This window comes from Microcaecilia unicolor, chromosome 5 (assembly GCF_901765095.1).
Source record: "Microcaecilia unicolor chromosome 5, aMicUni1.1, whole genome shotgun sequence".
NCBI classification, from domain to species: domain Eukaryota; kingdom Metazoa; phylum Chordata; class Amphibia; order Gymnophiona; family Siphonopidae; genus Microcaecilia; species Microcaecilia unicolor.
This window is the reverse complement of record NC_044035.1, coordinates 153,740,643-153,752,736: the sequence shown is the minus strand read 5'-3', so window position 1 is coordinate 153,752,736 and position 12,094 is coordinate 153,740,643. Positions and strand designations below refer to the sequence as shown.

Below are 12,094 nucleotides of genomic sequence, written 5' to 3'. Positions count from 1 at the left end.
TCCAGGGGGTACAAGTGGGCAAGGAATTGTTTAAAGTATCGGCATACATGGATGACCCTCCTGGTACATATTGTGTCTCCTCGAACATCCTTACCCAATTTACTGGAAAGTTTTCAGGAATATGGGGAATTTTGGGGTTTCAAATTGAATATGGACAAGTCTGAAGCATTGCCAACTACACCAGAATCTTGTAGGAATTTGGAGGGATGTTTTCCTTTGTCATGGGCTGATGGTCATTTTAAGTACTTGGGAATCCAGCTGCCGGCTGACCCCAGGGAATTATATTCTCTCTATATTAAGAATTTGATGAGTATCACAGAGCAGCAGTTGAGAATATGGAATTCTTTACCATTGTCTTTACATGGGAGAATTAGTCTTTACGTATGTCTTTGTTTCCAAGATGGCTATATGTACATCAGCAACTTCCCCTATGGATTATGAAGAAGAATATTAAGGTATTGAAATGGATGGTGCGTAGATTCATTTGGAATGGAAAAAAAATTGAAAATTCGTCTGGATTTGCTATATGGAGTGGAGGAGTGGCCTAGTGGTTAGGGTGGTGGACTTTGGTCCTGGGGAACTGAGGAACAGAGTTCGATTCCCATTTCAGGCACAGGCAGCTCCTTGTGACTCTGGGCAAGTCACTTAACCCTCCATTGCCCCATGTAAGCCGCATTGAGCCTGCCATGAGTGGGAAAGCGCGGGGTACAAATGTAACACAAAAAAAAAATATATGGATCATGGCCTATGGGAGGCCTGGGACTTCCCAATCTTCACCAATATAACATGGCATGCCTTTTTCGCCACTTGCGGGATTAGGTTTTGGAATCTGAAGTTTACACTCTGTGGTCCAAGGAAATGGCATTGTTTCATCCTCTACATCCTCATTACTTACTCCATGCTCAAAGGGATGAGCTGCCTATGGCTGTGCGTCAAAATATCCTGTTAAAAGCTATGCGGATAGGGGGGATGGGTCTTCCGAATGTGAGGTTTTATAATATTGCTTGCTTAGTTCAACATATTCGGGATTGGTTGTACTCCTCCGATTTTTGTACTCCTCTTGCACTTGAGAGGGCATATTTCAATCCATATAACTTGATGGCACTACTGCATGTGAAGAGATCTTTGATTCTGGGCATTTTTAGGGATAGTGTGCTTTTAAATCCGCTTAGAGAAGCATGGCAGTTCTTGTTGACAGGTTTAGGAGGAGACCCCCGTGTCACAGAGTTGCTGTCTATTAGAGGTAACCCTGCCTTTCCCCCGGGTTTGGAAAAATCCTGTTTTTGGACAATGGGAACGGTCGGGATTGACAACCGTGGAACATTTTTTTGGACACGGGAGGAAAACTGAAATCTTTGGCACAGGTCAGAGATCAAGAATGTATTAGATGGGGGGATACTTTTGCATACTGTCAGGTCAAACACTACAGTGGGGGAAATAAGTATTTGATCCCTTGCTGATTTTGTAAGTTTGCCCACTGACAAAGACATGAGCAGCCCATAATTGAAGGGTAGGTTATTGGTAACAGTGAGAGATAGCACATCACAAATTAAATCCGGAAAATCACATTGTGGAAAGTATATGAATTTATTTGCATTCTGCAGAGGGAAATAAGTATTTGATCCCCCACCAACCAGTAAGAGATCTGGCCCCTAAAGACCAGGTAGATGCTCCAAATCAACTCGTTACCTGCATGACAGACAGCTGTCGGCAATGGTCACCTGTATGAAAGACACCTGTCCACAGACTCAGTGAATCAGTCAGACTCTAACCTCTACAAAATGGCCAAGAGCAAGGAGCTGTCTAAGGATGTCAGGGACAAGATCATACACCTGCACAAGGCTGGAATGGGCTACAAAACCATCAGTAAGACGCTGGGCGAGAAGGAGACAACTGTTGGTGCCATAGTAAGAAAATGGAAGAAGTACAAAATGACTGTCAATCGACAAAGATCTGGGGCTCCACGCAAATTCTCACCTCGTGGGGTATCCTTGATCATGAGGAAGGTTAGAAATCAGCCTACAACTACAAGGGGGGAACTTGTCAATGATCTCAAGGCAGCTGGGACCACTGTCACCACGAAAACCATTGGTAACACATTACGACATAACGGATTGCAATCCTGCAGTGCCCGCAAGGTCCCCCTGCTCCGGAAGGCACATGTGACGGCCCGTCTGAAGTTTGCCAGTGAACACCTGGATGATGCCGAGAGTGATTGGGAGAAGGTGCTGTGGTCAGATGAGACAAAAATTGAGCTCTTTGGCATGAACTCAACTCGCCATGTTTGGAGGAAGAGAAATGCTGCCTATGACCCAAAGAACACCGTCCCCACTGTCAAGCATGGAGGTGGAAATGTTATGTTTTGGGGGTGTTTCTCTGCTAAGGGCACAGGACTACTTCACCGCATCAATGGGAGAATGGATGGGGCCATGTACCGTACAATTCTGAGTGACAACCTCCTTCCCTCCGCCAGGGCCTTAAAAATGGGTCGTGGCTGGGTCTTCCAGCACGACAATGACCCAAAACATACAGCCAAGGCAACAAAGGAGTGGCTCAGGAAGAAGCACATTAGGGTCATGGAGTGGCCTAGCCAGTCACCAGACCTTAATCCCATTGAAAACTTATGGAGGGAGCTGAAGCTGCGAGTTGCCAAGCGACAGCCCAGAACTCTTAATGATTTAGAGATGATCTGCAAAGAGGAGTGGACCAAAATTCCTCCTGACATGTGTGCAAACCTCATCATCAACTACAGAAGACGTCTGACCGCTGTGCTTGCCAACAAGGGTTTTGCCACCAAGTATTAGGTCTTGTTTGCCAGAGGGATTAAATACTTATTTCCCTCTGCAGAATGCAAATAAATTCATATACTTTCCACAATGTGATTTTCCGGATTTAATTTGTGATGTGCTATCTCTCACTGTTACCAATAACCTACCCTTCAATTATGGGCTGCTCATGTCTTTGTCAGTGGGCAAACTTACAAAATCAGCAAGGGATCAAATACTTATTTCCCCCACTGTATATCCAATCTCTAACGGCTCAAGCCTTGGGAGGCCGGGGTGGGGACAAGCTGTGGGATTTTTTTGAGCAGATAGACGAAGGGGCTCCCTCGATATCTGTAGTTTAGATCCCCTTAAGGGAGCCCAGTACATCCCAGTGATCCAGCACCATCCCCAAGTCTATCCCTCATCTAGCTTTTAGAGGAGAGAAATCTTTCAGAGTCGAGTCCCTCACCAGAGCTCTATGGAGTTGTGAGATTGATTTTCAGCAAAAAACTCCCCAATCAAAACCCCCACCTTGATCTCTAGTAGGGACCTATCCAAAGAAGAGATGTAGTGTTGCAATTGTGCATAGGCAAACCGATCCCTCCAGGAACCACCCACCCGAACTAAGAGATACTCCAAAGAGAGCATCTTCCCTCCTTCCCCTACCACAAGCTCTAACAGGGAAATCCCTTCTCTTTCCCAAGCTTCGAAAGTGGAATTACCATCCCAGGGGAGAACAACCCATTCCCCCGACTGGGAAGCTGATCTGTAATATTGATATACCCCCCTACTCTTCCCACTAATACCTTCCACATTTCCCGCAGGGGGCCCAACAGTACACTATATCTAAATTACCCTGGCAAATGTGCTGCCTTGTAGTGCAACAGATAATAGAAAGAGTAAGTCGCATAAAACGCTTCCTCCAAATCCACCAGAGTGTGTTCCCGAGTATCTCCGAACCAATCTCCCATATGGCGAAGCAGACACACCTGGTTATACAGTTTCAGATCAGGGACCCCCAAACCTCCCTGTCTCCAGGATCCCTTCAAAGATGCCATTTTCAATTTTGACTTCTTCCCCGCCCAGCAGAACTTACTAAATAACTGGTATATACTTTGTAAATCTTTTTGAAGCAACCTCAATAGAAGCACTTGAAGCACGTATAACCATCTGGGAAACTGAACATTTTCAAAAGGCTTATCCTCCCCATCAAAGACAACGGAAGATCCTTCCAGCATGCCAACGCCCGACGGGTACCCTCCAATAAACTCTGCACATTTAGGGCAACGTTATTTTATGTATAAGGCATGTGGGGTAGGAGTGAAGTGTATCTTACAAAATTGGTGTGTGAGAGATGCTCCTAACATATGGCATTGGCATAACGCGCTTCATCAATTATGTACCTGGGAGTCTCGATCGGCTTTGCTCACAGTAAAGAGGAAAAAGTGGTTTTGGGTGATTTGCGAGCCCTATGTTCAGGGGCTCTCTCCCCGAGCTGGCAGCCTACTCATTAACGATCACCCTTTATAAATGGTGCTTGATGAACTAATGGAAAAATGTTTTTTTATCTTCTCACCTTTGACTACTCAGGGCGGGAGGGAGGGGTGATGCCAAAGGGAGGGGGCCCCCGGGTTTTCCCCCTTTTTTTTCCTCTCTTTTTCTCTTCTTCTTCCTTTTCTTTTTGGGGTGTCAGGGTGGCCACATAACTTTAGACCCTCTTTAATTCAGGGTTACAAGATACTATAAGAGGGAGGAATTACTGGGAAGAATATACTTTGGATTATGATAAATAGGGATTGGGGAAGGGGATAGCAGTTAGGGGGAAGGAGGTGTATATATGAATGGTCGGAGGAGGAATGAAGTCAACTGTAGCTATGTTCTTTCTTGTAAGGTTTTGTTACATGAATAGTATTTCTGCTACATCACTCGTGTTGATCAGGATGTTTGTTGCACTTATTTTGTTTTATAAAGGGGATTTGGGGGGGTGGAGTTGAAAGAAGGAAAACAAAAATTGAAAGTATTACGAAGAATGATTATCTTTGTATATGTTATGCTGGTACAGAGGGTTGTCACAAAATTTTGGAAGGCTAAGTGCTTTGAAAATATGCCTCATTGTAACATTGACATACGACAGCATGTATATTATGATTTTTTTTCTTCGTCAATAAAGAAAATTAAAATTAAAAAAGATTTTAAAAAAACACCAAAAGGCAAAAGCATGCTTCTGTTGGGGAACCCTGCTTTTCTTTCTGGGGGGGGGGGAGGGAGGAAGGAGTAATAAACATGAAACAGATATGAGCAACATTCTATTAAGAATCTATTCATATTTTAACATATTTCCTATAGTAAAATTCCCAACTTTGCCCCCCCCCCCCCCAATATTCCTCTCCTCTTTTAATAATCAAATGGAGGCTAAAAATGGGGCTTCAGTAGCAACAGCTTTGGTTTCTATCCCTTGAAAAGAGCATGAAAGACAAGAAGTCCAAAAGCTAGCATCCCAAATAGGAGACTATATCCGTACAACAACATAATATTAACAAGGGACCTGAATTCCAATTTGTGGTCTTCAATCTCGAGAAATAGACCTTGGATTAGCAGCTGTTGCCAACACACACCTAAAAAGATTTTTATTTGCTGCACTTGTATCCCACATTTTCCCACCTATTTGCAGGCTCAATGTGGCTTACAAAAATGTTACATTGACATATACACATTATAGAATAAGAAATTCAGAATATAGATACAGAAAGGTGCATAAGAATATCATAGCAATCATATTAACGATCAATCCTGCTCATAACAAAATGAGATGCAGCATCCTCTACACAATCAGACATGGTGCATTTTGTCACTGCACTGCTACATCTATTAGAATAAAAAACAAAACCAACAAGCTACGTAGACATTCTAAGGACTTGAAGCTAGCCAAGAAAGGTGGGGGCAGAATATCTGCAAACAACAAAAAAAACAGGGTGATAGTTCACCCTTACGAGTATGTGGCTGAAGCAACAATGTTGGTTGACCAATTAAGGTGGAAGTGTGACATTACCTTGGGCAGACATTTGTAATACCTATGAAACACCACCCCGTTATGTTAAGAGTGTGAGGTGTGCATAAATCAGGAAACGGATCATACAGGCAAGCTAAAATCATACAGCTTATCCTCTCTGCTCATCCAGAACTACTCAGTTCTACAATCCCTTCTTCTCCCTCAGAGATCCTCTGTACTTGTCCCATTCTGTCTTAAATTCAGATACTGTCCTTGTCACCACCACCACCACCATCATCATCATCATTTGAAGGCTGCTCCATGCTTCTAATAAAAGTTCTACTACCTTTTACCCTCGATCTTTCAGCTAATAATCCCACCCATACCTTGAATGTACTTAAGTGTCTAACATATTTCACCTATCCCACCTTCCAATGTATATTCTTTTTGAAGGTGTGGTCTTCAGAACTGCACACAGTACACCAAATGAAATCTTAACAGACATTTATATAGAGAGGCACTATCACCTCCTCTTTCCTGCAAGCCTTTCCTATGCACCCAAACATCCTTCTGGCTTTTGCTGTATCAAGACCATGAAACTCAACTACCCTTTAATCACACTCTTTTGGGCACAGAACTTCACCCCTTTTAAACATGCACCCCTCTAATGTACAGTCAACATGCATGACCCTGCATTTTTTTTCCATTAAATCTTAGCTGTCAAATTAGACAATTTCTCAGACTTTGCTAGATCCCCACTTATGTTTTCCATATCGTTCATGATGGATACCCTGCTGTAGAATTTGGTATCACCCACAAAGAGACAAACCTAAAATACTGTCTATGAAAATGTTGAAAAGAACCAACCAATGAAGTGCTGATCACTGTGGCACAACTCTGGTAACACCCCCTCCTGGGAATGAACTCCATTTAGCAGTAAATGTAATTAAGTAAATGTAACTAGTTACTATACTTAAGTAAAAGCTTTGTCACTTTTACTTGTAAAGTAAAAGTAAATATTTGTTACTTTTACTGAACACTATAAAAATTAAATTTGCTCTATTGATTGTGGAAACAGAAGATCTGGTAAAGAGTTAACATTTAAAGAACAAAGCCTCAACTGCCCCGAGGAAAGTCATAGACTTTTTAACAAAACTTCAATGGGGTTTCTATCATTGGCGTGAGGCTGACTGAAAATACCATGGTGGGAAACAACTCCCAATTGCCAATACAGGAGAAAAAAAAACACCATAGAAGAAACCAATAGAGTCTCTTAAAAACCCCAAAACATTTTCCAAAATCCTCTGCTAAACACAAGGTCCCTTTTTGTCCTAATTTAATTCAATAGTTTCTCAAAAAACTAATAAAGCTTGTAAGGAACGTGATTACTTAACTGAATTCTGCAGCTGTGCAGCATTGTGCCGTTAATGTTCTGGCGTCAAACTTTGCACTACAACTGATTTCTCAATGTCTCAAACTTTAAAAGCTTTGATACCCCAATAAGGAGCTTGTCTTGTTTTGCCGAAGCTGGGTCAGGAGGTGAGAAACTTCTCAGTAATTCATGCGGCAGCCTTGCGAGACTTCTGCAGAAGTCTTGCGAGGTCACCACTTGATATTCTTGGCAGCCATTTTGAAGCGGCGCTGGGAGCGAGAGGTCTGTGGAAGCACCAGGCAGGAAAGAAGGGGCTCTTTCCTGCCCCGAAAAGGCCACTAGACCACCAGGGCACAACGATAAGGTACAGGAGGGGAGGGGAGGGGATGTGAATGGAGCCATGTGGGAGGGTGGGTAGAGGGAGGCTGGAAAAAAGATTGGGAAGGAGATATATGGGGGGGGGGGGGGGGGGGGGGGGTAGAAATCTGGCTTTCATGGGGGGGATCAATGTGACACTGCGGTGCAGGGGTGTGGTGGTGGGGGCGTGGCTGAATTATATTTTGTATCCTCTTTTTTTTTTCACAACAAATATGGTTAACCCTAGATGTGCAGTTTCATGTTGTCCCAACCAAGTATCCTCATACATAAGCACAAGCCAGGAAGTAAAATTAAACTGTAACACATAGGATTTACTAATCCCCTAAAGAAACTCTTAAGATAAAGTACTGTTTTCTACAGCCAGAAGTGTTAGTTTCACTTTCACTCTTTGTTAAGTTATTATAGCTCTTAAAGCTTGGGACATATTTTATTACCACACGTTTAATATCCAGCTCTGAATACAGACCTTTTTAATTCCAGCTATCACAGAGATGCAAAGTGTCCCAAACACTTTGGGGTTGTCTTTTTTTTTTTTTTTTATTGGATCCGCCATGTTGCTGTCATTAAGAGAACAGGAGAGAGGATCAGAGTGCCATGGAGTGTTGGGTGGGTGGGGGGGGGGGGGGGGGGGGAGGGAAGAGGACCTGCCCTCTGCTAGTGCTAGAACACCCCGTAACTGGCATGGGTGGTAGATCCAAGTGTGGGACTTGCCCTGCACAACATCAGATTCACTTCTGCTCCCTCCCGTGACCAAGTCAGCCATAAAGAGAGGGATGAAAAAGTAAGTGCAAGCAGCAGGGACGAAGATCCACTGTCAGGCTACAGTGTGATTCACTTTTAGCTCTTCCAGCTTTAGCAACTCTGTGCAGCGTGCACCAAGCACAGTCTCTCCCCAGGTAAAGCAGCAGCATGGGGCTCTGCTGCCGGACACTGGCACTCCTAAGATTGAGCAAAACGCAAGCACTGGGGCCACAGGAGCAGCAATAGCTACATTCCAAGCCCACTTCAAGTTCTACGGGATCAGCCCCAAAATCTGCAGCAGCAACTTCCCCAATCAGCCTCTGTATACTCTGACTTTAACCCAGCAGTTCCCTGAACCCAGGTGCTTACCACATGCGGGTCACCACCGTCGCCTCCTCCTCCTCTCTGGCCCTGCTCCCTTGCATGGCTCATGATGCCGCTCTCCGCCTCAAGCCCTGCCCCCTGATGCCGCCGAAACAGCAGCAACCATCCCTCCTCCTCCTCCCTGCCCGATTACATGGCAGTAGCTGTGCCACCTCCATCGCTGTGAACACTGACCGCCCCACGAGCACGATGGATGCTATTTTGCCGCTAGTGCGGTTTGTTTGGAGAAACAGCAGCGGCAGAGATGGCAGCAGTCTTGAACCTTAAAGGGAACAGTGGCCAGGGACTAGGAGCACCAGCCTGAACAACCTATCCTTTGCTAAGTTAACTGGAAAAAAAATTAACTTTTTCTCCACCTCCATCTGCTGGCAGGAACGGATATTATCCATTTGTTGAGAAAAGTGCAGCCAGATGACAAAGAAGGAGAGCTCTTACTAGCAATCATACCATATGGCTGGTAGCTGGAATACAGCCGCAAGAAACAAATGGGGTTCACGCTCGCCACAAAAATGAAACACAACAAAAATAAGGTGGAAAAGAACCAAGTCCAAGAGATCAGTCCAATACAACAGGGTAAGATGCTCCAAACACAACTTTATTTGGACCCTACACGGTCCGTGTTTCGGCTACAAGAGCCTTCCTCAGGGGTCAATCGATGAGTGCTCAGCTTATTATCGATTGATGATGGAGCATAGGAGTATCTGTCACTTGAATTTGTTTCAATCGGGGAACTACATGCATTTTGTCCAAGTGACAGATACTCCTATGCTCCATCATCAATCGATAATAAGCTGAGCACTCATCGATTGACCCCTGAGGAAGGCTCTTGTAGCCGAAACACGGACCGTGTAGGGTCCAAATAAAGTTGTGTTTGGAGCATCTTACCCTGTTGTATTGGACTGATCTCTTGGACTTGGTTCTTTTCCACCTTATTTTTGTTGTGAGCTGGAATACAGCAACATAACAAATGACAGCAGACAAAGGCCAGAATGACCCATCCAGTCTGCACAGTAAAGTGGTGAGGTTTGCAACTGGTGCTTTGTACAGGTTACTTCCTCCAATGCCTTCGAGATTAAAGGCAGTAATAACAGGGCAGACTGGATTGAATATTTAAATCTTTTTCTGCTAATATATTACTACGCCACTACATTATCTTTCTGGAAGGACCAGGGGTGTAGCAAGACCTCACAGAGGGAGAAGACCACATTTTAGTCTGCCACCCTGCCACTGCCCCCCCCCCCCCCCCGCCTCACTGCTCCCCCTGCTGCAGCAAAGTACCTTGGCTGGCGGGGGTCCCCAACCCCCGCCAGCTGAAGCCTTCTCCAGCCCCAGTCTCCAGTGCCGCAGCATTGCCTGCCCTACTCTCTCTTCCTCTTCACGTCCTGCACGCTCCTTTAAGTGAAACTGAGCATGCTCAATTTCACTAAAAGGAGCATGCATGATGTGAGGGGGAAGAGAGAGCAGGGCAGGCAATGCGGAAATTTGGGGGGGGGGGGGGGGGAGTCCCAGGCCCCCATGGCCCCACATAACTATGCCACTGGGAACGACAGCTGTAAGACATATGATAAGGTGCACTGTCCTGGCAGTTCTAACAAACAGAATCATTGAATAGGTCTGAAAAAGACGTTGCAGGAACTGGGACCAAACAGTACAGCATGTACAAGAGAAAAACAGATACACCCCTGCTCAATTTGTCTGAACAATGCTGGCCTGCTGACCACGCCCACTTGTTGTGTGCTATGCAATGAGAAAGGAACATGCAAAGGACTGCCACAGAGGATGGGAAAGAGTCCAAGAGGAGATGAAAGGGCCAAAAAAAGTAAAGGAAAGAGAGGACCCAGAAAGTGTTAAGGGAATGGTAGTGGAACCCAGAAGATCTGTAGCAAGGGATGCTTTGAGAAATGCTTAAAGAAAGATAACTTTATTTTGGAAATATTTTTAAAAAAATATCATTTATACCTTGAGCAAATAACAAGAGGTGCATGGATCATGTCATGATGCTCTGATTGTCCTTGCAACATGACATGATCCACGCACCTCTTGTTATTTGATCATGGTATAAACAGCTAACACTATTTATTTATTACATTTGTACCCCACTCTTTCCCACATACAGCAGGTCCAGTGCGGCTTACATAGTAAAAGAAAGCATCTTACATGGTAAAGAACACAGTAAAAACAAGGAAATGTAGGAACAGTATTATAAATTGTGATGATCATAACTACTTACATTATGAAAGGACATGTGAAAAGAACGTAATGAACTAGAATAGGGAAGGTAGACAAGGACATGATAGGTGAAAGGGAAGGAGAATGGGAGGGAAATGGTAAAGGATGGAGGGAAGAAGATGAGGGATTGAGTGTAACATTGGGGTCAGAGTAAGCGTCGACATCTTAGCAGGAGTATCGTAGGTGATCTGGTGGAATTAAGCTGGTCCGTTAGGGTAAACTTGCTTGAAAAAAATGGGACTTAAACATTTTCCTGTATTTTCCCGATTCTTTAACAAGATTCCTGTATGATCTTTCCATGTAGTTCTAGAAATTACAACTTCTGATTTTTCCTACAGAAAAAGGGCTGTCTGGTCAAACCCCATGTTCCGGGTCTACAGCTAAATTAATGGATATCGATCTCAAAGCGCTCTCTAGAAGTTGCTTATTTAATATATAACCAAAACATACTCACCTTCAGACATATCCTTCAGGACCAGGTTCTCCAGCTCATTCCACTCTGTGTTCAGCCGTTTCATTAACTTGAAAGCATTGATAGGATGTCCCAGGTACTCCTCAGGGTCCTTTGTGGCAGTAGCTGTCAGGTGGTCTAGTTTATTTGCCCATCTACAAACACAAAATACCACAGTAATGTTAGCATGAAAGGACTGCCACCATTTGTAAACAAATTGCAGTCCACACCTACAGCCTGCTATCAAAAAAGCAAAGAAATTATGACCTACCTGACAATTTTCTTTCCTTTAGTGAGCTACATTGTTTTGCATGGATGGGTGTCATAGAGGGGCATAATTGAAAGGGGCACCCAAGTTTTCTTGAGGATGTCCTCACAGGACGTCCTGGCCAAGGGCGTATTATCGAAGCAGCAGTCCCAGCACAAACCCCTGGGGAACTCCACTAACTACACTTCTCCAATGAGAATACTGACCACTCTCTGCTTTCTATCTTTTAACCAGTTTTTAATCCAAACGGAACACTACCTCCTATCCCATGACTCTCCAATTTCTTCTGGAGTTTTTCATGAGGTACTTTGTCAAACGCCTTCTGAAAATCCAGACACACAATATCAACCGGCTCACCTTTATCCACATGTTTGTTCACTCCTTCAAAGAAATGTAATAGATTGGTGAGGCAAGATTTCCCTTCACTAAATCCATGTTGACTTTGTGTCATTAATCCATGCTTTTGAATATGCTCTGTAATTTTACATAGTAACATAGTAGATGATGACAGAAAAAG

The 12,094-nt window shown here is 44.1% G+C and overlaps 1 protein-coding gene across 5 annotated transcripts in view; it reads right to left on the bottom strand.

Moving 5' to 3' along the window:
• P4HA1 (prolyl 4-hydroxylase subunit alpha 1) overlaps positions 1 to 12,094 on the bottom strand; it is a 134,543-nt gene that overhangs the window by 91,500 nt on the left and 30,949 nt on the right. For all 5 annotated transcript variants that reach the window (XM_030203448.1, XM_030203447.1, XM_030203445.1 and 2 more), the window contains exon 4: positions 11,313 to 11,464. In XM_030203448.1, coding sequence (XP_030059308.1) covers positions 11,313 to 11,464 — 152 coding nt within the window. The remainder of the gene's footprint in view (positions 1 to 11,312; positions 11,465 to 12,094) is intronic.